This window comes from Eriocheir sinensis, chromosome 46 (genome assembly GCF_024679095.1).
Source record: "Eriocheir sinensis breed Jianghai 21 chromosome 46, ASM2467909v1, whole genome shotgun sequence".
Taxonomy (NCBI): domain Eukaryota; kingdom Metazoa; phylum Arthropoda; class Malacostraca; order Decapoda; family Varunidae; genus Eriocheir; species Eriocheir sinensis.
In genome coordinates, this window is record NC_066554.1 from 13453603 (window position 1) to 13481261 (window position 27659).

At 43.8% G+C, this 27659-nt stretch overlaps 1 protein-coding gene across 9 annotated transcripts in view; it reads right to left on the reverse strand.

The window, feature by feature from the left end:
• LOC126981151 (broad-complex core protein isoforms 1/2/3/4/5-like) overlaps nt 1–27659 on the reverse strand; it is a 200246-nt gene that overhangs the window by 92240 nt on the left and 80347 nt on the right. For all 9 annotated transcript variants that reach the window (XM_050831868.1, XM_050831871.1, XM_050831867.1 and 6 more), the window contains 2 exons: nt 25564–25758; nt 24762–25437 (listed from right to left, as the gene is read on the reverse strand). In XM_050831868.1, the coding sequence (XP_050687825.1) occupies nt 24762–25437; nt 25564–25758 (871 nt within the window). The remainder of the gene's footprint in view (nt 1–24761; nt 25438–25563; nt 25759–27659) is intronic.

The window sequence follows — 27659 nt, forward strand, 5'->3', positions numbered from 1 at the left end:
AAATAGAAAATAGGTGGGTAACATTGGTGCTTCTTTAGGTGTGTTCCTACTTACGTTGATTTACATCGTTTTCATTTTTTAGGCAAGAAAATGCTTATTTTACCGCAAAATCCCGCAATATAGCGAAAAATCAGCGATACGATACAATTTAAAAATCCGCGATACAGCGAGACTGCAATAAGTGAACCGCGATATGGCGAGGGATTACTATATTGGGTAAAGCGAGCCAGGACGCAGTATGTGCGTCCTCGGATATGGTACGGGGCACGCAAGGACGCAGTATATGCGGCCTCGTGTTGAAGGGGTTAAGAGGAAATGGAAGAGGATTAAGAGGAATTTAGAGGAGGACTGAGAGGTTTAGTAGAGGATTAATCCTCTTCCATTTCCTCTTGACCCTTTCCATACTGTGATGCCGATGTCTGCGTCACGGATGAAAAGGGTTAATGATTTAAAGGAAAACTGTATCACAATGTTTTGGCAGAGCTGCTAAATATATCTTTATAAGGTAAAAACTTCCACTCTATTGAATTTATTTCCTTTCTCAATATCATATTTTGTGTATCTATAACAAAATCCCTCCTAAACATCCCTTCCCTTCGAATAATATTATGTATTATTTGAACAAAAGTCATTGAAAACTGTCTCAACACTGTGTAGCATGACTGTACATCTCCCTGACACAGCTTGGTCTTGGACTTGGTTCGGGCTGTCATCTTGCAAAAAGTTAACTGAGCTCCGTTGCCATTGACATTACAAAGGCAATCCCACGCCTGTGACTTGACTGCTGGTAACTTTGCACACCACTGCCTGGCTTAAGGCTCAACTGAATGCAGGGCAGGCCTACTCTGGAGGTGGTTTAAGCACAGCACAGGTATTTCAATTCTTATGCTGATCATATACTCGTAATTTTCAATGATTTATCTTGGAATTTTTTCAATCTTCGATCAGCCAGATTTTTGCTAGATACTTAGGGCTTCTGGATAGTTGAGGTTTTAATATATGCTGTTTTATTATTCAAATGTTTAGCTGCATGTATGTCACTATTGCCTCTAAAAGTGAGAAAAAACAGGGAAGAATGGGGAAGATATCGTAAGTTGGGGAGGTCCAAGAACCAATTAAATAAATCCAATTGATTCTATTGTTTGGCTATTGCAATTTTCTGTAACACAGAAGTTTCGCAGCCCCAATTGGCGCACCTAACATCACCACAAGAGGGGTAAAAAAACTTGGTGGGGGGACTGTTTTTGTGTCTCAAGCAAGGGTAGTGGGCCAAAACAGTAACCTTTTTAAAGATTTTTTTATTTACAGTACCCTCCCGAGTTTCATGCTTGCTTCGTTCTGAAGGTATTGCGATAAACTCGAGGATCACAAAACTTGGGGTATTGAAAACACCAAAAAAAACGTTTATTCGTTTTCGCCCATGGGCCTGATGACTTTTTTTTCCACTTAACCCTTAGATTACGGCGATCGTATATATAAGTGCACTACCACACGCCCCACCCGTACGGGGATCATGTATATATTCATCACACTCTACACTCCCTACGTTTCAAATATACCACCAGTTCTTGACTCAGATGAATGGTGGAGGCATCTGGCATCCGTACACACACTCATTCATCTCCAGCGCACAGCCTACCGAAGGCCACAGATCATTTTCCACTTTTGTTCGGAATACATCTGTCATGTCTCGTGACGCGTCAAGCAGTTCCTCTGCTCCGGGTGGAAGTAGAGCACAGGTGAATTAAAGTGACAGTGACTTTGATGACTGCTATGGTAGTGACATTGACAGAGGAGGGAGGGGCAAGTAGGTAGGGAGAGAGAGAGTGAGAGAGAGAGAGAGATAGTGAGTGTCGGGTGCTTCCACGCGAAGTGTCACAGCCACGAGAAAATGCGCAATATTTTTGGCTGTCATAACTTTATTATTATTATTAGGAGAGAAGTTTTATTACACCACCATATATACTAGATGAATATACAATTATTGGAAAGAAGAAAGACACCATTTCCACCTCTTTTAAATGCCTAAATTTTCCCCGTGCACAGCATCCAGAGATATGTATCGCCACCCGTACTCTAGGGGTTAACTCCCAGGTTATCTCAAAATAAGTACCTTGGAAAAAGAAAGAAAAAGAGAGAAAACGGCTTATTTTAAAGTAGCAGCTGAAGGCCTTAACGATTGGCTGACAGTTTTGAAAACACTTGATTCGCTGTGAGTGCGATGACATAATTTACCCAATCAGTGGCCCCGCCGCACTAAGGCGGTGTCACACTGGCGGTTTTCCTCCAACCGTTGGGGCTACGGGCAACGCCCTTACGCCTAACCAGGAGCAAGTTGTCGGTTGTCCGCGGACAACAGACATCAGGGGCCAGATTCACAGAGTAAAACTTGCATTGCAGTTTGAGGTGCACTAAGGCAGCAAGGCCACTGATTGGGTGAGCGCCATTGATGACGTCATTGGACTCGCAGCGAAACTCAAGCGTGTTTTCAGAACTCTCAGCCAATCATATGGCAGCCACCTTCAGCTGCAGCTTCAAAATGACCCACCCTCTCTTCCTGTTTTCTTCCTTTTTCCATCATACTCATTAGAGACCATGGCACTTTATAACCTTTCTAAGACCCTAATTACTTTATCCCCACTTTTTAATTTAAAGTGATTTAGGCATTTATGTTAAAATTAAGTTTGGGGTTTTTAAAGGTATACTGCGCTAAATGGTGGTCTGAGAACTTATTTTGTTGTCTGCTTCACACTTACATCAAAGTAACGCTGCTTTTCGACGTCTTGATATCTACGAATATACATAACGGGAGAAAAAAAGATAAAGAGGAGATTGAAGCAGGAAGAAAGGAGAGAAAAATGTGGGGCAAATGCAGACAAGAGCGAAGGTCGGAGGGAAGGAACGAGGGAAAGTAAAGACTGTCTTGCTATATCTTCTGAATGCTGCAGATATTAAGGAAGGGCAGATGGAAGAAAAAAAAAGACAAATCGTAAATCCTCATCGACATTTCGTCGGTGAGCCGAAAGAGTCAGTCTGTCAGCTCGCTTTTGATGGGACATGGCCCATGGTCCCTCCACGGAGTAACAACATCTAGAGATGGATGGATGAATGGATGAGGAGGTAGAAAGATGAATAAAGAGGAAGGAAGGAAAGATAGATGGGAGGAGGAGGGAGGACTAGCAGTCCCTGGCGTTGGCGTTGCTGGGAAAACGCTATGGTGCTGAAATTCATCCACCCTGTGTATGTAGGAGTCTATTTTTACCTTTTCCCATCCTCAATATGTGACATTTGTTTGCATTGAATTCCATTTCCCATTGTTGCTCCACTCGCATATGACATTCAGATCCTCTTGCAACCCCATACAATCTTCCTTCGTCCTTATCCTTCTTTGCAGTTTTGCATCATCCACAAAAAAGCTCATATAGCTTTTTACTCTTTTTGGTATGTCACTGATATAAATCAAGAACAATATTTGCCAGAGGGGCATTTAAGAAAAGGTAAGGAGGAAATTTCTATGTTAATTTCTTTATGTGAAGATATTTTTGGGTTCATTAGGCCAAAAAAAAAAAAAATAAATAAATAAAAAATTCCATTTTTCATGACCAGGGGGAGTACACACTTTGTAACAAGTAACCACAAAGGGGTTAAGTAACAATTTCATATAAGTAATAACTTAATTATTTGCTCCTAAATATCTTTATTTTTCCTTTCTTTTGGTATGTTGGATAAGATAAAGAATTTTTTTTTTTTTTTAAACCCTAGAACTGTATCGCTGGGTCTGGGTGGACCCACGCTGTCTCTACTTTTTGATATTCGAGCTCTTTTGCCAAAGTGGTAGCCGTATGCGGGTTGTGGTTCTGGTTGAAGCCATTTGACACTCAGAGCTTGATGAAGGGATATACCATCTTCACTGTGCACGCTCCTGACACGAGGTAGGAGGTAGTGTGGGTCCAGTCGGACCCACAGATTCCAACCATGTGATTCTTATTCATAACACTTCATACAGGAAAAGTTATTATTATAGTGATTGTGTACACGACAATACGAGACGTAGAGGCAATAATTCAAGTTTATATGTTTAGTAGGCTATTCAGCTTTCATCAAAGTGTTGTTATCATCTACATATCTGTAACTATTTTACTTTATTAGTTTTAGATAGAGAGGGAAATGGCGAGAAAAAAATAATAACGTGTCAGTGGGTCCGGCCGAACCCACGTTACTCTGTGTTAGTCAAATCAAGCATTACACTTCTTGGGTTAACTTCTTATTTTAGGTATTTAAGTCTACCCTTTTTATTCAGTTTATGAAAGTATGAAAAAAGAATTATGTTCACTATTTTAACTATTGTTTGAAGTTGATTTAGATTTTTGACAAATATTTGTCAATTCTTAAATATTTTATCATCGATATTTAGGAAATATCTTTTTTTAATTATTGTATATAAACAAACGATAGTGATCATTAATCTCCTATCCTTCCTGATTAACCCTTTCATTGCTAAACGCTTGCAGCGAGCGTTAGGCGTATTTGCTTGTGGTGCTAAACGCTCGCTGCGAGCTCCAACCGCACTCAAATCTCCTGCGTATGAGTGTGTTCCAACACTAATTCTCACAACACAAGATAGCCAATTGAGTGGGTTTTTCACTAAATCTGGTGGAAAATCATATCAGCCCATGGTGGCAAATCTACGGACGAGTAACTGGTGGATGTTCTTGCCCAATATAGCGGCATTTTTGCATAGCTTCACCTATCACCTGACTGATTCATTGACCAAATAGTTGTAAATATTGCAGTTGGCAATACTCCCTTGCCAGAGTCTGAAGGAGAGATGTCCACAGTTACATCAATATGGCTGATCATCCCGCACGCACCGACGTAAGTGTTAACATTCAACACTCCCTGAACGTGCATGTACATTTGCAAGAGAGGCATACATAACCAACTCCTATAGATCTGGACCTCCTCTTTCCAGTGGTGTTTTTGGTTTTTAGCTATGAATAGTTTTTGAGAAACAGAGGTTAAAAGAGACCCCCCACTGGGCTCCCCAACTGCCCCTGAGGGGATAGTCACGTCCGCACCGCGCACAAGGAAAGGGTTAAATAGCTTTTTGAAAAAAAGTAACTGGTCCATAAATAAGGGAGTTACAAGAAGAACATAAGCAATAAGGTTTTGATTATAAGTGAGCCGGGTAGGACACGTAGCAATGGGTTTAAGTTGGATAAGTTCAGGTTTAACAAAGACAGAGGCAAGAATTGGTTTACCAACAGTGGTGGATGAGTGGAATAGACTTAGCAGTCATGTGGTGAGCGCCAACACGATAGATACATTCAAGAAGAGGTTAGATCAGTTCTTGGATGTGAAGGGAATGGGGCAATAGTTTGGTGCCATGTTCTGGGTGGCATGTTGCGCTGTCTCGTGAGACCTCCCTCCACCGCCTCCTCTTATTGCGGCGGAGGTGGGGGCGGTGGGGGAGGGGGGGGGGGGTCAAAGCCCTCTCCTTTAGCTTAGGTCTTGTTAGTTTCCCAAAAAGGAACTGACACTGCCGTCATTAGAGGGTGGTAACACTGCAGCAGAAAATGCATAACTGGCAACTGGGGCAGGCAACTCTGTTACTGGAGTGAGCGGAAAGTCCACTACTGCAGCCCAAGATCGAAGTAAGTGAGGTCGACCGAAGGGTGGCCCAAAATTCGTTCCATTCCGCACATCCTCCCCTTCCTCCTCGTGATGTAACACAGGGTATAAAAACCACAGAGCGAGCCAGCGAGGTGGCAACTCCATCAGTCACATTCACACCTGCATGTTCTCCGCTCATTGTCTTTTAACTGCTCTTGCTCCCGTCACATTTTCTCTCTCTCTCTCTCTCTCTGTATATGTGTGTGTGTGTGTGTGTGTGTGTGTACAGAGAGAGAGAGAGAGAGAGAGAGAGAGAGAGATACACTTCCTTCTTTGAAAATAATCTAGTTACCACTAAAGTGTGAAAGAGAATGGGAGAGGAACCACCCCTGAGAGCTCCCTTCTCGTGATGTCATCGACGGGCTGCACATCGGTCAACCTTTACTTACTTAGATCTTGCTGGAGCCCACACTGTCAGCTGTCCTGGCTGATGAACTCCTTACAACAGAAGATGAAAAGGAAGCTGCAGTGGTTATGGTGGCAACAGAGGTGAAATGCAATGGAAACACTTATATGTGTTTGTTTGGGCCGCCATATTTGCTGATGACGTCATCACAGCATGAAGGCCGGGAGCCAATGGACGTGCCGAGTTGGCAACTCGTGCTGCCATGTCACGCATTTGAGAGCACTCAGGACGTTCCGAGAGTCCCGATTCCCACTCTCAAACGCAGCCCAGGAGTGTTTCTAGGGGGAGCACAATTTTATATGGATTTTCGAATAGTACGGGGCTCCTAGGTCCCTAACCCCCGTACTATTTGAGGGACGACTGTATATATATATATAGAGAGAGAGAGAGAGAGAGAGAGAGAGAGAGAGAGAGAGAGATAAATATATGAACTCGATTTAGGCAAGTATTGTGTCCTTGAAGAGGTCGCATAAATAAAAAACAATGTAAATCAAACAAGAGGTAGGTTTCTATCGAAAAATAAATATTCACTTCATTCAGTGGAGAGAGAGAGAGAGAGAGAGAGAGAGAGAGAGAGAGAGAGAGAGAGAGAGAGAGAGAGAGAGAGAGAGAGAGAGAGAGAGATTTAGAATATCCATATCACCGAGATATCCACTCAGGCATTCAGTCTCAGCCTCACTCGTGTGTGGAAGAAATGAGGGACTCCATGCGCGACTGGCTATAGTCTGTTCAGAGCATGAAGTCGGTTAAGGGTGGAGCTGGTATCGTCGTTTACCTCTAGCCATCCTGCCAAATCAACCTTCATACATGCGTCTCTCTCTTATTTCCCATCCATGTGCTATTTGGAAGTGACAATTTATATATTCTGTACATAGTAAAGGAAGTTATAGTACAATGAGTGTCAATGTTTAGGATTATAACAACGATTTGTATAAATTCTATGACATGTGGCAGCGATTTTTTCCCATGTTGCCACGTTTTGGTGGTGTTTGTGGTGGTGGTGGTGGTGGTGGTCGGCGTGTCCCCTTGGGTCCCTCCCCCGGGTAGAGAAGGAGGGAGAGAGAGAGATAAACAGGTGGGTTGTGGGTGGGTAGGTAGGGAGACGGTGCTAATCTGATAATTGGCGGTCGAACTGGCAGCGCCGCACTCATGGGAATTCTATAATCTGCCACACCTTGATCCGACTTCATGCTCTGAAAAGACTAAAGTATTGGTACCAGTACCAAGTAGTCTGGTACCGGTACCGTACCGTATAGGTGGTACCGTTAGTACCAGTACCTGCCCACCCCTATTGTTGAGTAGCGTGGCAGCGTGGGTACAGTATTGTTGTTCAAGTGGCGCACGGGAAGAACTGAGCTCAGCTGTGTGGTTGCGGCGCCGTGTGAGTCCAGTTGCGTGAGACATTTGGTGGCCACTCAATAAAACATTGCGTATAAGTTAAAAAAAACATGTAAATTAAACATTTATTTGGATTTTGAAACCCGCGTTATTTAAAAAACGCGCACACCAAACTCCCATATATCGAGTTCCCTGTATTATATATATATATATATATATATATATATATATATATATATATATATATATATATATATATATATATATATATATATATATATATACAGTAAACCCTCAGTTATCCAGGTGCACCGTATCCGACTTCGCCCATATCCGGGAGTTTTAAAAAATATTTAATTTTTTTCTCCAAAAAATAAAATAAAAATTGTGGCGTGCAGCCAAAAATCGTTCAAATTGCCCGCGCAATGCCTCTAAGCCCTGCCTGGGTGGCATACCACACCCGTAAAGCTGCCCCAGCTTGTACATAGCAATAATATTGACGTCCTGGTGCGAAGATTCGCAGGAAAGCTGTGTGCTTCGCAGTACAACTGGCACATAAACGTTCTTGCCGAGCGCTGCAGACCATATCGAAGTAACGAGAGTCAAGGCAGTGCAGGTTTAAATGCCGGGAGTGTCAAAGGACTGTTTAAATGAAACACACAGTGCGAACCCTAGCTTAAGCCTTGATGACTGCCTAAATCCAGACTGGACTAGGTGAGTAGGGCTCCGTCCCCGTGGAGAAGGCGTGCGGGTCCGCTAGCACTCCTGTGGGAGTGAGGGCGGAATAAGAAATGCAGATAAGTACCGCCCTCGGTCCAACGTGTGAAAGAAGGATTTTACCATGCTTACGGTAAGGCAAGTAAAGGGGCCCGTAGGGGTTCGGGAGTCCCGTGGGCCAGCCCGATCTGGAGGTGCGGGCTGGCCGTGAATCGTGGTTACTTCTTGTGGCTGGCTTCCCCTTGGTCCCGTTGGATGCACTGTGCAGGGGGTACACGCCCACCCTGGCTTGCAAGGGCTACACAGTATAACTAAACATCCACATATCACCGTGCAAGCATATGCGCCAGGTGCGCTCACATTCAGAGTGGGACAGCCTGGCGTACTTGCGCGGCGTCTGTGGGCCTTCGGGCTCATTGCCGGGCTTAAAAGGGTAGTGCCTTGGGTTGCCTGCCCGGGCATCCGTATAGAAGCCTGCTTTGAGCACTTGATGCCCGTTGCTGGCCTGGACCGCTTCGGGTATTGCTCTGGTATACCTTCTGGATGATCCGGGTGGTAAAGCCCGTGGTGCTTGTAGCCACGAGGTTGCTAACCCAGCTACGCAGCGATAGAGCCGTGGGCGCGCACTTAAGAACAGCACAGTTTTGTAAAACTGGACCCGCAAAAAGTTTCTTGTGGTAGTGCTGGGTCTGCTAGAAAGCCTACGTGGTAAACACGATGGTGCAGACTTGGGAGGTTAAGCTACCACAAATACCTGGGCTTTTCTGGGTTGGGTCCAGGCCCCGTTGCTGTGATTGGCCAGGCAGGGGAGCATTAGCTGCTGCCTGTGAACACCGGGCTAGGCACCCCAGCAATGGGTTAGCGGCTGAGGCTGTCGTGCCTAATTGCCGAATCCCAAGTAACAGATCCCCCCAAGGTGCAGCAGGACTGCGACAAGCCAGGGAGAGATTGCTGCGAGTACTAATGGTGATGACGCTGCTCGAACCCTTTTCTCAGCGCCCAGAGCACGTCAATTGCATGCATTTCACTCCCTGGTGCAGACTGACTACTACAAAGCCATGGGACATACCATATTATGAGTAGGCTATGGACAGAAGCACCTATGCAGTACTCGGTCGTTGCTTTTATGGCAGGCCATGATCGAAAGTTTGGTTTTCGTGTCCGTAGACTTAACCTACACCATATCCGGGTTTTTCCTATATCCGGGTGCCCCCGTGGCTCTATTAACCCGGATACGAGAGGGTTTACTGTATACATACATATACAGTACCCTCTCAAGTTTCGCGTTTGCTTCATTCCGAAGATATGGCGCTAAACTTGAGGAATTGAAATCCATGTAAAAGCGCTTCATTTTGATACCAAAATGAAGCTTAAGTAAAAACAAAACTGCCCATGTTATGTACGAAGCGCAAAAAGAAAAAAGAAATTCAAAATAATGCAAAATTAATAGCCTAATAAAGCGACTTTCGCCCACTCTTCAGAGCCTACAGACTTAAACTGACAGCAAAACTCCCCTCAAGCAGAGATGCCATGAGTCGGAAGATAATACAAATTGTTGTAATTAATGTAGCAAGTCATGTCCACTCAGAAAGAACTACAGTACCCTCTCAAGTTTCGCGCTATCCGAGTTTCGCGATCCTCGAGTTTAGCACTTAGTACTAAATTCTCACCATCACGACTTTCGTGCATTACTGCCACGAGTTTCGCGCTCCTTTGACATGTACAGGTCACGTCTACCTACCGTCAGCGTCATGCCTGCTGCCTTAAAAGGCGGTGTCCAACCATTGGGGCTATGAGCAACCGCGGTTGCCCATATGCCCAACCGGGAGCGAGTTGTTGGTTGTCCGTATGAATGGAAAACGGTTGAGTACGAGCGTGGGTACCTAGGTACTGAACGGCTGCATGTAAACAAACAGACGACGGCAGTGGCTGAGGAGTGAGCAGCAGTGGAAGATGGCCCACCAAGAGACTCGTAAAATGGACTGGCAGAGCTGCTTTGCATACTACTTGATTAACAAGATAAGAGAACACCCCGTGCTGGGGAACCACAGTCCAAAAAACTTTTTTCTCAAGTCTATGAAAATTGTAGATCTCCCAGTGGTTTTCCTCTTCTTCTTCTTCTTTTGACCTGTAATGCATGGCAGTGACGGTGAAAAGTAAGTGGAAAATAGCAAAAGGGCATAGAAAACCAAAATCAAGGAAAGAAAAGAACAGAAAAACACCTAAGTTCAGGGTGAAATAAGTGCGCACTGTTTAGTAAATAAGGGCCGCTTTCACAGTCACTGTTTCTTTTGATCGTTACCAATGGCGGCGATCGACGCTATAGTTTTCCACGTGAAATTGGCCTATGGGGCAGTGGTGGCTGCAGACAAAGCGACAGGTGTTGAGTGTCGTAAGGTGCGGGGCAAGGCTAACCCCGCAGCCACCATGAGGTGCCGTTGTAGAGGTAATACCTCTGACACCATCACATCACATCATTACTCATCGGCCAGTTTCACGTGGAAATACTAGAGTGGCGATCACCGCCATTGGTAACGATCAATACAAACAAAATGACTGTGAAAGCGGCCCTAAGTGCATGTTGTGAAGTATAAAAGTGTGGAGAAGGAGGACCTAAGAAGTAATACAAAGCATTACAGGTCAAAAGAAGAAGGTCCACTATACACTGGCCGGTGTTATGAGAAATATCTTCACGCTGAAATTAGTCATTCTGCTGTCCACCACGCATGCGTGCTGTGGGAATACACAGCATTAAAAGTGTTAATTTGCCTGGATTTGTTCTTTTTTGTCCGCTTGTGGTCTTTGTGAGCGGTGAGGGAAATATGGAAGAAGTAAGCGAGTTGAACCTCTCTGCGAGCTATTTTGCGATTGCGGCGGCAGTTTATGTTCAATAGCATACCTGTCAGGTCTTACATTTTTTGCGTGTCTTACTTACTTTATTTGATTTTCAAGTCTTACGGCGTAAGTTGAAAATCTTATGTTTTTTCTCTGATTGAGATGGTTTTTTTTTTTAATATGCTTGTTTTAAACAATTTGAAATATGTCGTATACACTGTATTTAAATTCATGTGAGCGTGCTGAGTATCAGTTACTGTTAGTGTGTGTGTGTGTGTGTGTGTGTGTGTGTGTTGGTGGTGGTGGTGGTGGGGGGGGGGGGGGGGAGTACCGCGATCATGCACCCTGCTTGAGTCCGTCAGAACCATACCTGTCAAATCTTACGGTTTTTATACCCAAACTTATGGTCTCTAACGCAAAATCTTATGGCAAGACACCACAGTAGCTTGACAGGTATGCAATAGGCATTGAAAAGTCAATCACAATGTTATAGTGATTTGATGATAATATAACAGAAAGAGTTAGCAGATTATACCATAACACACAGAAAACTACCAGAAGCTATAGGTTTGTCCAACTGTACCATGAGTGACCGCGAGCAACCACCCTTACATTAGCAGACGACACCACGTGGATCACAAGCGTGTATTCAGAACTGCCAGCCAATTGTAAAGCAGCTGCCTTCAACTGTGGCTTCAGAATGACCTGTTCTCACTTCCCGTTTTCTGCCTATTACAAAGGTAAGTATTTTGAGATAACAAGAGAGTAAAGTCGACAAAAATTGTGATAACAAGGGAATCCAGTAGAAAAAATTAGTAATTTTTTTCCATGGGCCGGAACCAATAAGCGCTTTTTCATGTATTTCAATACCTCGAGTTTCATGATCCTCGAGTTTAGCACTATACCTTCGGAATGAAGCAAGCGCGAAACTCGAGAGGGTACTGTAGTTAAAAATTGTCACTAGTCAATTATAAAAAGTACAACAAACAAAAGTACATTAAGTCAGCTATTGAATATCAAACAAAGGTAGAAATTGTACAAAAAATTAATTAGATCAGCTAGACATGGCAATTGCGTCACCTCCTCCCAGAGCCCGCTTGGGACTTAAACCATTACTCCACGCCAGCATGCCCACCCTACCTCGTGCGGACCATACGTTTGAGTGATATATATTTTTCCCGAGACTTTTTACCCAATTCCCAGTGTTGATTTGGGGTAAACGACTTGCTAAGGTAAAAGAGGAAGGGTCAAAACAGTAGTACATGATCATAAATCCAAACCCACGTGGTTGGCGCTTACCCAAATATTGCACGCAGCGCCTCAAATATATTCAGCACTTGGTGTGGGGCGTACTGGTGGAATACACGGCAGGAAAAACATTACCGTATTTTGCAGCGTATAACGCGCTCCGGCGTATAACGTGCCCCCAAATTTTAAGAAAACAATTTTGGAAAAAAAGTTCTTTAAATGCTCAGATATATGTACGGGTAAAGAACCATGATGATGTACAGTTTCCCGAAATTTATATATTTTTGGGGGTAGCCTGTACTGCTTGAATTGACAAGTAAAGCAATGAAAATGGAGGTCGGGCTGGTGTTGTGAGAAATACATGAATACATCAATCAAAGCATTATTATTAGCACCTATCACTTTCGCGCACACCCTCCCATCTGATTTTCTCGTCCAAAACGCACACCTAACTGGCTATTGGGAGGCCTGATTTTGGTACCTTGAGCGCGTGGTATAATTTTTTTCAAAACTTGCTTATCGAATCTTTTGCTCGGTTCACTTTTATGAAACTACATACATTCCACTGTAAATTGTAAGCTCTTTCATATGGAAAGAAAAAAAATAATGTTTGTTTTATATTTAACCGAGATATCGTGAGTTGAAGTGACGCAAACTGATTTCTGAAAAAAAATAAATAAATAAAAAAAATAAAAAAATAAAAAATCACATTTTCACAAAGGAGTAAAAATATAACAAATTGTTCTATAACAAAAGAAGTGGACATTTATGAGCTAATTAGCGCAACAAACGGAACTTTGATACACCAATTATAACGGTCATGTTGTTCACTTTTTTCCACTTACCTCCATAAGTTATAGTTTTTTTTATGGTTTCATCTTAAAGAACAGATCATTACCCATACAATGGTAGTTTCGGATTTCTTATATTTTGAGTTAGGCTTGAAAGAAAAAAATATTTGGTAACCCTGCCCCCCGCCACACACTAACTCATCCACGACCGCTAGAGAGAGTCAACTGAAGAATTTTCTGTTCGCATCACCAGTCACCCAGACCAAGTATCACGCGTCAATGAGAATTACAGAATTTTTGGCGAATTTTTTTTCCCCCAGTGACGTGACAGTCACGTCAATCAGAAGCCGTGCTTCTTGACCAGACAATTATAATGAGGCGTATGTCACGTCCACGTGTGCGATAGAGCTAACAGCAACACATCAAGACCGAACTCACGCGTGGCCAACTCACCTCTTGGTTATAGGAAGATCACCCCGCTAAGCACCCACTAACAGTTAAATCCCCACAATAGGGCCCCAGCAGAGAATTAACCTGTAGCTTAGCTTAGGATGTTGAGGGATTTCAGAGTTAGTAGTCCAAAACCGGCCTGTGCAGTGTGAGGCTGGTCCTTATTCAAGTAGCAAGTTGTAATTATAAGCGAGGTACTGCGGAGACGAGACTGGGAGGTCTTAACTGACTGCTGGTAGCTAAGAGACTGGCCCGAGTGGCCACTAGTTGCCAACTTATAATTTCTGGAACAACCAAAGAATCTCCTCCCGAGCTATCGAACTACCCTACCCCTTCTAACCAACCCTTAATTCCTAACATTGTATGGGGAGTTACTTTGCCGCTATTTACCACCCGCAACCCCAGATTATTGTATGTTCGCTATTTCTTCATGCAACGACGCTACAAATGTCTCTGGATGGGGGCCAAGACCTGTACCAAGGAGAGGGCTAGAATTTGGGCTCTGAAGGAAGAAAATGTCCCAGTTCAAGAAACAGCGTGCTGTCTGGGATGTGACAGACGCACCATTCAACGCATACTGGCAGCCACTCCCCATCTGACTACCGGGGCGAGCAGCCGCCAGGATGCGTTGAATGGTGCGTCTGCCACGTCCCAGACAGCGTGCTATTTCTCGTACTGGGACATTTTCTTCCTTCAGAACCAAAATTCTAGCCCTCTCCTCCTTGGTACAGGTCTTGGCCCCCAACCTGAGACATTTGTAGCATTGTTACATGAAGAAATAGTGAACAGACAATAATCTGAGGTTGGGGGTGGTAAATAGCGGCAAAGTAACTCCCCATACCAGTGGTTCTTAACCTGGGTTCGACCGAACCCCAGGGGTTCGGCGAGCCAGTCTCATGGGTTCGGCAAAGATCCTCCCGTGTTGGTTTCAAGCCAGTAACAACCCCTAGGCCTACCAAAAAACAAACCATCAGGGTATAAGATGCAGGGTGATTTTTTAAATCTTTTTTGAAAAAAGTGCACCTTATATGGCGGGAAATGCAATCTCTCTATGGCGGGAAATACGGTACCTACGTTTATTAGGTTTGTCGGTGTTATTATAGGTATTATTAAATTTCCGACAATTATAACAGACTAAGTTCATCCCCAATTAGTCCATTATATCGAGGGTTTACTGTATACAGTAGAATCTTTTTTATCTGTCACAAACGGGTCAGGTCATGTCCTGAGGGAAGCCCAGTCAGGTCATGTCCTGAAGGAAGCCCTGACCAAGACCTGACCAGACTCTCCCTTCTGCTCCTCTCTCCCCACACCATTCTCCTTTCTCCTTGTTTTCATACTCACTCTCTCCCTGTTTCCTCCACTCCTTTTCCTTGTTCTCCATTCTTACATCCTCTCTCTCTCTCCTCCTCCTATTCCTCTTCCTTGAACAAGTTTACAAAGGTACTATTCACTCACAAATGCATCTCCTGAATACATGTTTTTTTTTTTGTTGTTGTTGTTTATTAAAGCAGACACATCAAGGGCATAAAGAAAAAATAATAATAATGGGAAAAAAAGAAGAAAAAAAAAAGCCCGCTACTTACTGCTAAAAAAGAGTGCAGTGGAGTGGCCAAAAGAGAGGTCAATTTCGGGAGGAGAGGTGTCCTAATACCCTCGTCTTGAAAGAGTTCAAGTCGGAGGCAGGAGGAAATACAGATGAAGGAAGATTGTTCCAGAGTTTACCAGCGTGAGGGAAGAAAGAGTGAAGATGCTGGTTAACTCTTGCATAAGGAGTTTGGACAGCATAGGGATGAACATGAGTAGAAAGTCGTGTGCGTTGAGGCCGCGGGAGAGGGGGAAAGGCATGCAGTTAGTATCCTCCTCAACTATTAAAACTAAACTTGGCATTAACTTTCGACTTTCCTATTAACTTCACTCTCAAAGTGTATCCTCACCAACTATTAGCCTAATACCTACTCTTAACTTTGGTATTGACTTGAGAGTGCTGGCGAGGACTTCTAAACACTTAATAGTAAACTTGCCCAGACCAAGACCCAATCAACATGGCCGCCAGAGTTCCTCGCCCAGCCCGCCTCTGCATTTTTACAGTTCGAAAGGAGTCTTTGGAAATGTATACCGATGCTGAACTTGTCAAGAGGTATAATTGCGAGAGGGAATGATGTCGCATCTCCCAAAAAGTTTCGTCCACTGGCCTCTATATATTTTGATGCCCTATCTTTATCCCCAGGTGACGCCACCGAAGCTGCCACAGCACCACCTTGAATCTCACAACTCGCTCCACAAACCTCTTGCTCTGAATCACAGAGTTGCATTACATTTCAACACCCCCACCCTCACCCCTACCACCACCACCACCACCACCATCACTATCACAACCACCATCACTATCACAACCACCACCACCACCACCACCTCAACTACATTTCATTACACTCGGCCCTTGATTTAACAGGCCCTCGATTTAACAGGCCCTCGATTTAACAGGCCCTCGATTTAACAGATTTTGGATTTAACGGACCACAAAATCTCAACTGACAAATACCGGCTTTAGAAACTCAAAACCGTAAAATAACAATAAACACATAAAATCCTATTAAAATAAATTTAAAAGTAATATTATGTTTACTACTACGTATATCATAAAATCATAAAAAAAGAGAAATTGTTTCGAGCTTGAAGAGAGGCAGGTATAGAGGATGACGTAATATGTGTTAACATGGTGCAATCTATCGCTCCTCGGCCTGGGCGCAGATTCAGAAAGCCCTTACACTGATGTAACTCCGAGATACATCCCTCCACACTTCCATCGGGATTCAGAAAACAGAAAAAGGACGTAGCCGAGAATGTAACTTGGGTGTAAGTTACGCCAGCCTCAGCCTCTTGCATCCTTTCTTCAATTTTCAATGAAATGCTTTATATATAATGTTTCCCAATAAGGAAATAAGAGTTTATGAGTCAATAAAGCAAAATCCTTCCTTAAAAGCAATATGCTACAGCAGGGATGGAATATAATGTTGTAGAGTTCACTATAGCTGTCAGCCGTCAGGTCTGCCAATGGCTGAAGAAGAAGAGGAAGACTGGTGTTCTTCTTTTGACCTGTATCGCTTTGAATCGCTTCTTAGGTCCTTCTTGGTTATCTAGACTTAAATACTTAACTCTACACACTTAGGTACCTCACTCTGCCCAGCTCTGTTTTTCCGTACACTTTGCCTACACGGTGTCTTGCTTTTTTATTTTATCTTCCTTTTACTTTAGCCTACTTTGGTCTTTCTGCTTTTCCCTTTTCTATCCTTTTGTTTGTTTTCTACTATTACACTTGTTCTTTTCATTTATTTTTTATTGCTGTATTCTTTTCTCCTTGGAGGAATAATACACCGTATTCTTCCTCCAAGCTTTTCTCCCACACAGCTGATGCTGCGGCTGCCTTGTGATTAGCTGGCACGCTTTGCTTAAAAGCGATTTGGATTCGCTGACAAGCCTGATGATGTCATGAAGGCTTTCGCCCAATCAGCCGCCTCTCTGATCCCACATTATTTTTTCTGAATTCAGATAAAGCAAAGGATGTGAAACGGGTGTAAGTCTAAATGATGTAGGGAGTTACATCCTCGAACTTACATCCTCATTTCTGAATCTGGCCCCGGGCCGAACGGTAGATTGCACCATGTTAATGTCCGTTGCTATTTTGATTCTGGTGTTTGTTTTGTGCCAAGATGCCTCCCAAATAAGAAAAACATAAACGTGTGAATCTAACAGTGATGCAGAAACTTGATTTGATAAAGAAACTAGAACCTGGGTTGAGTGTAGCAAGCGTGTGTGATGAGTATGGTGTTAACAATATCACAGAAAGTGATATTTTTCATCAAAACTGCTTGCATCGCCTACCTTATGGAGGTTGAGGAGGGTGAAGCCCCCCTCCCATTAGGTAGGTTATGTTAAATTAGGTTTGGTCAAATTAATTTGGCTCACGGTTTGGGGCGGCGGAAATACGAAGCGCAAGACAGGACATGGCGGCAGCGTGTGTGGTCCAATTCGTGGGCCTGTGTTGCAAGAAATACCTCCTTGCAAAAACAAGTCGCGCTGCTGTCCAACACGCATGCGTACAGGGGTAATACACAGCAGGAAAGCATTAATTTACCTGGTTTTGTTCAATTAGTGTGTCCACGTCCAAGTGTAAGCAGTGAGTGAAATGAATCAGTATGCATGTTGAACCTCTGTGAGTTGTTTTGCGGCGGCGGGTGCAACAGCCATTGAAAAGTTGGTCATTTAATGATTTGTGACAGAAACAATGATCACATTATTTCATAACACACTGAAAACTGAAAAAAAAAAATGTTTCGTCTGCCCATGCGAGACTAGCACACTTGTAGAATTTTACCCATACGCGTAAACCATGCAGGCCTTAGGACCGCATTGCAGAAGTAAAGGATGTGACAGCCAAGGCGGTGCAGATGATCGTGCAGCACAGCACCAGATCTCTGCCCGTGACACCGACTGCATCACTAGCACCTCCTGTCTTTGATAATTTCACTGCAGGAGCTATTCGACGTCGTATTCACGCTATGTTTAACGCCAAGCAAATGTTCACCATTGGTTCCCTGACGGCGGACTTGAAGACGGCCGGCATTATCCCCAAAACAACGTCAGTCACGTCAGTGTGGCGACTCATCTACAATATGGGATTCTGCTACAAAACTTCACAAAGAAAGATGTACATAAGAAAGGAGTCCCTGGATGCTGTGTGCCGCTGGATCAGCGCTCTCCGGGCTCTGCTACAGCACCGGTAGGATGGGAGGCAGGTGATCTACTTGGACGAGACGTGGTTCACCACCAGGATGCACCACAGCAGGGAGTGGGTAGACACCACGCAGGCTGGCGGTACCTCCACCTACAGCCGTCAGGTGCCGCCTGGAGAAGGGGAACGCTTCGTGGTGGTCGCAGCTGGCACCGCTAATGACTTCATTGAGGGGTTCTTTCTGTGTTACATGACCAAGAACACCAGTGGCGACTACCACGGCGAGATGAACAGTGAGCTGTTCCTCCGGTGGCTGACGACACAGCTCCTGCAAACCGTTGGTGCTTGTGCTTGATAACGCACTGTACTACAGCCAGTTGATGGATGAATGTCGTTGCTCCACCACAGCGGCCAAGAAAGCTGACATCATCACCTGGCTGGAACACTGCAGGCTGCCCATCCCACCTGCTGATACACGGCCTGAGCTGTTGCTCCTGTCAACAAAACAGGCCAAAGCCCCAGTACACTATGGACAACACCATCTGTCAGTGGGGTCATGAGGTTGTCCGCCTGCCACCAGCCCACCCTGAGCTCAACGTCATTGAGCAGGTGTGGGGTTATATGAAGCACTACATGCGCTCTTCCCTACACCGCTTCACCCGGGCTGACTTGCAAGCCAGGGTGAAGGAAGCCAAGATCTCCGCCATTAAGGAAGTGTGGGCGACTGCAATTAAAGGAGCGAGGGACTTTGAAAGCTACTACTGCTCCACCGACAATATCCATGAGTCCGTGCAACCCATCATAGTCAGCCTCAACACTGATGACGAGGACGACTTATTTCTTGAAAGTGACAAAGAATAAAGTATACCATTTGATGAATTTTCTTTACATAGTTTGTTTACCCAACATGTCTCTTCTTCCTTCTAATTGTCCAAAATATATATTTCATTTAAAAGTACACCTATTTGTCGGGTGATCTTTCTCTACTTGTATTTGCAGTCAAAAGCTATGAGCCAGTTGCCATAGTGTCCATGTACTACACGTAAATATACCTTTTAAGCAGATGATAGCTGAGGGGAGGAGCTTATTGATGACGTCACTGCAACATCACAGTACCCTCGTGTTGGTTGCCAGTCATCGCCCGAGAATTTACCAAAGTCCCCCATTACGATTCAAGAAAGAAGTGACTATTATAGGTAACTCTCGATTTACGCGAGTTTGGTTTACGCGTTTTTAAAATAACGCGGGGTCCAAAATCCAAATAAAAGTTTAATTACACGTTTTTTTCACTTATATGCGATATTTTATGGAGTGGCCACCAGATGTCTCACGCAACTGGACTCACACGGCGCCACGGCCACACAGCTGAGCTCAGTTCTTCCTGCGCGCCACTTGAACAACAATACAGTACCCACGCTGCCACGCTACTCAACATTATAGGGGTGGGCAGGTACCAGTACTAACGTTACCAGCTATACGGTACAGTACCGGTACCAGACTGCTCGGTACCGGTACCAATACTAGCCAGTCACTCCCGCGGCCACACAGCTGAGCTCAGTTCTTCTCACGCACCACTTGAACAACAATACAGTACCCATGCTGCCAAGCTACTCAACAATAGGGGTGGGCAGGTACCAGTACCAGTACCAGTACCAGTACTAACGGTATCAGCTATATGGTACGGAACCGGTACCAGACTGCACAGTACCAGTACCAATACTAGCCAGTCGCTCATGGTGTCCCTCATTCTTCCTCACGCAAGTGAGGCTGAGTGGATATCTCGGTGATATGGATATTCTCTCTCTCTCTCTCTCTCTCTCTCTCTCTCTCTCCACTGAATGAAGTGAATATTTATTTTTCTTGTTTGATTAACATTGTTTTTGATTTAAACGACCTCTTCAAGGACACAATACTCGTGTAAATCGAGAGTTACCTGTATACGCTCTTCCTTGATAATGCAACTTGGGAATATTAGCGGAAGGTCTGAAACTATCCCTGCCTGAAATGAGCTCAATCCAACACTTTGTTATTTAGTTAAAAAAGAAAAACGATGCCTCACAGCCTCTGCAAGGGGTAGTAGGATATAGTAGGAGGGAACAGAGTAGAGATTGCTGTCAGTACCCTCAGAAACCTGTTTCAGTGAGGAAGAGAAGGTGAGGTTTACAGGAGAGATGATGTTCCACAGAATGAAAATTAGAATGAAGACCGCGAATGTTGCAGAAATTGATAAGAAAGAGGTTCGAGGAGTTATCAAGACACCTCTCAGGTTGGCAGCCAGAAGGGGAGTCCCCCCTGGGGGAATTTGTGGTCCCCCCCACCTGGCGGGGACTCCGAGGCTCTGTTATGGTATGCCATTTTGAATTTTGAATTTTGGGAAAAGGTGTGTATGTTGTGTGAATGTAGTGTGGTGTGGATAGAGAGAGGATCTGTCTTTAGAGAGCATGCTGAACTACTCTCTGGTGTTGATGAGACAATAGGGTAACGGTTCGTGAGGACATGGGAAGGGTCTTTGATGGGCTTCAGCACCCTCCTCACTTCCCATATATACCTCACTGGGAGTGGCCTGTGCCCATTTCGATAGGTGTCTTCCTAGCTACTCCAGCTAATATAAGTATGAATGTAAGTATTTATAATTTGTTGTTCCTCTGACTCAACTACCTTTCCTTCCTACCTTCATTTCTTTCTTTTCCCAATCTTTTGAAAGTGCACTTGGTTTTGGTCGGGAGTCTCCATCATTGTTGTCTACAGAGTAGCTTGAAACATTGCTTTTCTGTTTAGTTGCCCTTGAGCAGTCTCCCTTTAAGTAAAAAAAAAAATAAATAAATAAATAAAAAACATCCTAACAAGGATGTGATCGCTCTTCTCTGCCACACTGCCAACATTGTTGTACAAGTCCAGCAGCGAGGATCGTATCTCTAGAGCCAGGAACCAGCAATCATCAGTCTTCTGGACTTTGCAATGTTCAAAAGGAAAGAACTGTTTATATTTCTGGTGCAAGAGCCATGGGGGCCAACACATACCTTGGAGCCAGCTCTCTCTGTGCCAGTAGAGGCAATGAAGTCACCCATGACATGAGTGTGTCGCATGGGAGGCACTGGTCGACTATAATCGAGCTTGACATAGAAGATCTCTTTCTAACTGGCTAGCTACATGATAAATTGAAAACCTTCATAAAGCAACAATGTATCAACCAGCCAGCTAAAAACCTTCTTTCTATTGCAACAGTATCCTTAACCCTCTCGCGCACGATGACGCGTTTCGCGTCATCAAAGGTAAAAGGTCCTGGCGCACGATGACGCGAAACGCGTCATAAAAGTTAAAAAATTGATTAAAAATTAAGTTTTCGGTGGAAGTGCGTCAAATTTGGAGTGTCATTTGTTGGGATAAGTTTCTTAATGGTAACATATGGCAACCTTTCTAAGGAGCGTAAATGAGGAACGTGGAGCAATTTTTAGTTATTAGCCTACTCTGACGGGAGAGGAATAAATACAGTTTTCTTGGTGTAACTCAGGAACTAATAGGTGTATGAAGATTTTGAGGATACCATAAGAATCCTCACTAAATTCTGCTTCGAAACATATATTCGGCTAAAAAAAGTTGGCCCACAAAATTTTGAGATAGCAAGTGGGGAAGAGTTGGTACTTAGGATTTATTGTCTACAATACTCTATACGGAGACTTGAAACGAGTTTCTATTGTTTATATATATTTTTCCTCTATTTTTATTTGCGCATGTTCTAGTATAAGTCTTTATGAAGCCATTGATACCAAATTTATTGGGGTACGATATATCTGTGATGGTAAAATACGTACAGGAATATAGTTTCGCAGCGGTAAAAAAAGGCTGGTCGGGCCTGAGAGATGCATGGTGAGTGGAAGAGAAACTTACTGGAAACTTACTGTGCGCGAGAGGGTTAAACATTCATCTTTTGTTTCACATACTTTTCAGTGTATAATGATTTATAAGCCATTGGAAACTATGTAAATCAAAAGATAAATGCTTAACCGCCTTGTTACTGACACCCCTCACCGCCGCGCTAACCAGCTGCAAATGTGTTCTATACTGTACTTCAGCTGCACATCATCCTTGTCACTCCCTCTAAAAATTATTCTAAAACTGTCCATTTAATAGTATCAATGAAAGTCAATGGGGACATACACCAGGACAGCCTTATCTCACCCACCCTGCAATGCCAACTCTGGGGGTCCCTCCAGGCAAGTCTCCATGCAGGCCCCTTTCCCATCCTGAGTACCTTCTGGTAGGATCTATCGATTTGCTCAAGCTACAAACTCTATAGGCGCCCCTTTGGCCTCCTCCACTCAGGATTGTCTTTTAGAGAGACAACCCAAAAAGCAGGGTCAGCTTTTGTGTAACGTGCCACATGCCCGCATAGCCGGAGTTGGCATTGACAGACTATGCATATAAAATATGTCAAATCAGTCTCACGGAGTAGTCACCAGTTTGACAAAGTCATTCCAACGATATCCCATGATTCAGCTTAGACACTTATTACAAAGAGCATTAATCTGACTCTCCAAGTCCCTATATAGTGTCCATGTCTCACAGCCTTAGAGTAAGACACGGAGAACAAGGGACTTGAAGATCTAGATCTTTGTCCTTCTATTCGGGTATCAACAACGCCATATACTTCATGCTGAGCGAGGAGTCAAGCCAATCTGACTTAAGACTCACCATTGTTCTGAACTATGCTACCAAGGTATGTGAAATTTTCCAAGATCTCAATGTCCTCGCCACAAGCATGAACAGAAAGTATTGTTTCATCTAGCAAGCCTCCAGACACCTGTACCTTGGTATCGACCCAGGAGACCTGAAATCCCAAGGGCTTCATCTCCTCATAAAGTGCCTCAAGAGTCATCACCAAAACCCGCAGTGATTCTGTGAAGATTACTTTATCATCTGCAAAAACAAGGTCAATGACCCTGGTCTTGCCAATGGATGCTCCACAATGACTGGTCCATAACTCTACCTAGTACCCAGTTCATACAAGTGTTCAACAGAGATGGAGGAAGGACACAGCCCTGCCTCAGCAAACCAACAGTCATTGCAGGAATCCCACCGAGTCGCAAGAGATCCCAGAGTATATAGCGATGCATTGAGTCAAAACACCTTCTTGAGGTCGACATAGGCTGAGGGTATCCCCTAATGAAACTCACATCAGCGCTCCACCAGTATGCGAAGCACTAAGATACGGTCAGTTGTAGACTTACCAGACATGAACCCAGACTGTTCAGGTCTCTGCAGCAACTGGTTGCAAATTTGCATCAGCAATATGTGGGCAAGCACCTTGCCTGGCACACAGAGCAGTTTAATGCCACAGCAGTTGTTGCAGTCCTGACTTTCCTCTTTCCCTTTCCAGATAGAGATGACCAAACCCCTCTTCCAGTCAGGAGGAATGGTACTAGTGCCATACGGCAGTCAAGACTGCATGTAACCCACAAATCATGGCCTCAGCTCCAGCTTTGAACAGCTCTGCACTGATGTTACAGATACCAGGTGCTTTTCCACCCCTCAACTTTACCAGGCTCTCTGACCTCATCAAAAGATGGGCTTTTATCGATGGCTGGATCAGCATACGCCACTTGGAAGCTGCCCACTCGGAGGGTCTGCCACGTACAGATGCTCAGAGTACTCAACCCATTCATGTCTGACATCTGGCAGCCATCAGCTGTTCAGGTAGAAATCACCTGAGAGAGAGGTTTGGAGCAGAGTTTCTTCAGGGCTCATGTCATTCACATTTAAATGTCCCTCGACTTCCTCTGCGAGACCTGACATACCTCCTAGTCTTTCCTCAGGAGAGCTTTAGTCCTATGTGACAAAGCCCTAAATTGGTCCCAATTCCCACAAGTCTGGCAGTGCGATTCTCTTCAGTATTCTCCCGTGTCTCAGTGAAGGCAAATCCACTACTAGATATCGGGCGCTCTCCAATGCACTCCTTGGCAGCTCGAAGAGTCTCATGTTTGAAGGTATCCCACAGTTCTACAGGGTCCTCAAAGGTGCTGAGCACATTGAACTGATTTGACTCATTGCATACTCCTGAGAACATGCCAGGTCTTTCAGCCTCTTGAGACAACATACAGTACTGTTGCATCTCGAGAATCTTCTTGACCTGACATGAAGCTTGAGTGTTGCAACAACAAACCTATGATCAGTCCCAAAGAACTCAGCACTCCAGGAAACCCTACAATTCTGAAGGATCCTCCAACGAGTACTTACAAGAATGTGGTCACTCTCCTCAGCTACTACTCCAGCATTGCTATACTAAGTCCAGAGGTGCAGCTCTAGTCTCTGATACCAGGAACCCACAATTCTCAACCTCCTGGATCTTGCAAAATTCAGGAGGAGAGCGCTGTTGATATTCATGGTACCAGAACCATGGGGACCAACACATTTATAGTATAGTTGCCAGTAGTTACACTTTTCTCAATACAATATTAGTGATCATTTCACAAATCTGTCAGAAAATTCCCATCATTATGAAAGTAAGCAATGTTACCTCCATTTTATTGCTGTTTACATCTTCCAAAAATATGACTCGGTCAGTACTCACCTGATGGCCCAGGGAAGGTCTCCAGCTGCGAGGATCCTGCTGCTACTGCTGCTGCATATGGCACAAAGTTTTGTACTGCTGCTGAGAGGTGTGGCAAGCCATGCAGGTCTGGACCTTTTACATCATGGTCTATTGAGTCATCTTCATATGACTCTTCAGCCTCATGGTCACTACTGCCATCACCCCCACCACCACCACTGCTACCACCACCACCACCACCACCACCACTGCTGCTACCTCTACCTGGGCCATCCTCCTCAGATATATTTAGTTCTGTCTTGGGTACTAGCCTAGGGGATGGAGAATTAGCACTACCAGAGTTGCTGGCTGCCATGGTCAGGTTAATCACCCTATTAGTTCTGTCATCATCTTGAGAGGCTGTGGAGGTAACAGGTGGCATTTGTGGTGTTGAATTTTCTCGTTGTATGGGTGAGGGAACTCCAAGTGGTGGCTGCAGTAATTTTCGACGTTTGGCTGGTGGTGAGGGTAAAAGATGATGGGACTTGTGGCTTGGTGGCTCCAGGGGAACGAGAGGGTTGACGGGGGCCAGTGCAGACCCACCAACACCAGAGAAGGCAAGACTTAGGGCAGGGGATCCAGGACCCCCTCCACGACGCTCCCCTCTGTCTATGCCTTCTTCGGGCTCCTTTTTGGGGCTACTGGCAAGGCTCCCAAACTGATGGAAAAGAAAAGATTAGAGCAATAATATTAGTGCATAATCAATGTAGCTAAAACAAAACACAAATATACTGAAGTTAAACAGAACCCTCTATAACAAATAGACCACAACCTCAACACCTACCGGTTCATTTTCTGTGGTTCTGTTATCTTGAGCAAGTCCTTTAATTCTAAGAGCCTCTGCTGTCTTAAGAAGGAGTCCCAGTCTTTCTTGAGATACATTAACTTCTCCATGATATATGAAGCTCAATAAAGATTTTAATTCTAAAAAACTTGTATCACGCAACACAATGACTGGATGCTGATGAGCAGGGAGATCCTGAAAAGAAAGTAAACACATTTTAACACAGACTTCTGAGTGAATCCTGAAACTAGCAAGATGGAGTTCATGAATGGAAATGACTAGGAAAAAATATTATCATTAGGACAGGTAGAATCATGGACAGAAGTGAAGTCATTGATATCAGAACAGTTCAGTCTACTGATGAGAATTGGCATCCCTGCCTATAGCACCGGTAGGCTTTCTTCAGGAGCCAAATGGTCAGCCCAAGCCCGTCGTGGCGCAGGCAATTTTTTATAGTGGCACCAGTTATGCTTGGCTCATGCTGCCCCCCGGAACTCATTCTTGTTTCACTGGACAGTTTCTTCCAGAGTCCAGGCTGATGGGTGGTCTTCTGGACAGCATATGGGTTGTCTTAGGCCACTCGGCGGTGACTGAAAAATCCCAGGTGGTAGCGTGGGGATTCGAACCGACTTGTCCATGGCATGGTGAATGCAGGGCCCGCACGCTAACCAGTCAGCAGACACCTTTTAAATTTTATTTCACTCCATAAACTGGTCATATATATATATATATATATATATATATATATATCTATATATATATATATATATATATATATATATATATCTATATGGAGGTAACTCTCTCTCTCTCTCTCTCTCTCTCTCCGTACCTTCCTCCCTCCCACTCTCGCTCGTCACAGGAGACATCTCCACTCGCCAAATTATCGTACACATGCATCATGTACCTCGCTGTTAATTTTATTTTTCAGGAAAAATCAGCATATATATATATATATATATATATATATATATATATATATATATATATATATATATATATATATATATATATATATATATACGAGGTGCGTTCAAAAAGTATCTGACCTTTAGAAATAAAGAAAAGAATTTTGTATATTTCACAAATATTATTTAATCACTCTTAAAGTACTCTCCTTGGGAGTTCACACACTTGTCCCAGCAGTGCTGCTACTGCTGGTAACATTTCTGGAAATCCTTAACTGTAATAGTGTATAGCTCAGACGTCGTTTTCTTTATAATTTCCTCCTGCAACTCAAAACGCTTCCCTTTCAGAGTTGTTTTCAGTTTAGGAAACAGACAGAAGTCAAAGTGCCATGTCCGAAGAATAGGGAGGTTGTCGAACAAGTGGAGTGTTAGTCTTGTATGTGGAACTTTGTCGAAGGCCTTCTTCAAGTCCAAATACACGCAGTCTACCCATCCATCCCTCTCCTGTGTTATGTCTGTCACTCTCGAGTAAAAGCTCAATAAGTTTGTTACACATGAATGCCCTTTTCTAAAGCCATACTGTTTTTCCGAAATTATATTGTGTTCTAGGAATTTTGCCCATTGTTTCTTTATCACTTTTTCACATGTTTTACAAACTATACTGGTTCTTCCTTTTTCCCACTTTTATATATAGGGACCACCTCAGCCTTCTGTCATTCCTTGTGTACTTTACCAGTTGATATTGAGCATTTTATATCATATACCAGCCCAACCAGCAGATTTCTGCATTCTTTCAAAATAAAACCAGAAACTCCATCTGGTCCTATTGCTTCCCTCTCTTCCAGCTCCTCCATTATTTTATATATCTCTTCTTTAGTTACTAATACTTCCTCCATTTGAACATTTATCTTATCTTGGTGTTCATTGAATTGTGATTCTTTTGTAAAAACTTGTTGAAACCTTTTGTTTAGTTGCTTAGTCATGTCTTTGGGATCTTCAATTAACTTATTTCCATCTTTCAGTCTTTCTATTTTTTTCCTTTAGTTTGATTTTTCCATTCATAAATCTATAAAGCAATTTAGGTTCCTCCTTACACTTTTCAACAATGTCCTTTTCATATCCTTTCTCTTCTTCCCTCCTTATTTTCATATATTCATTTCTTGTTATCTTAGTCTTCTTTATTCCTTT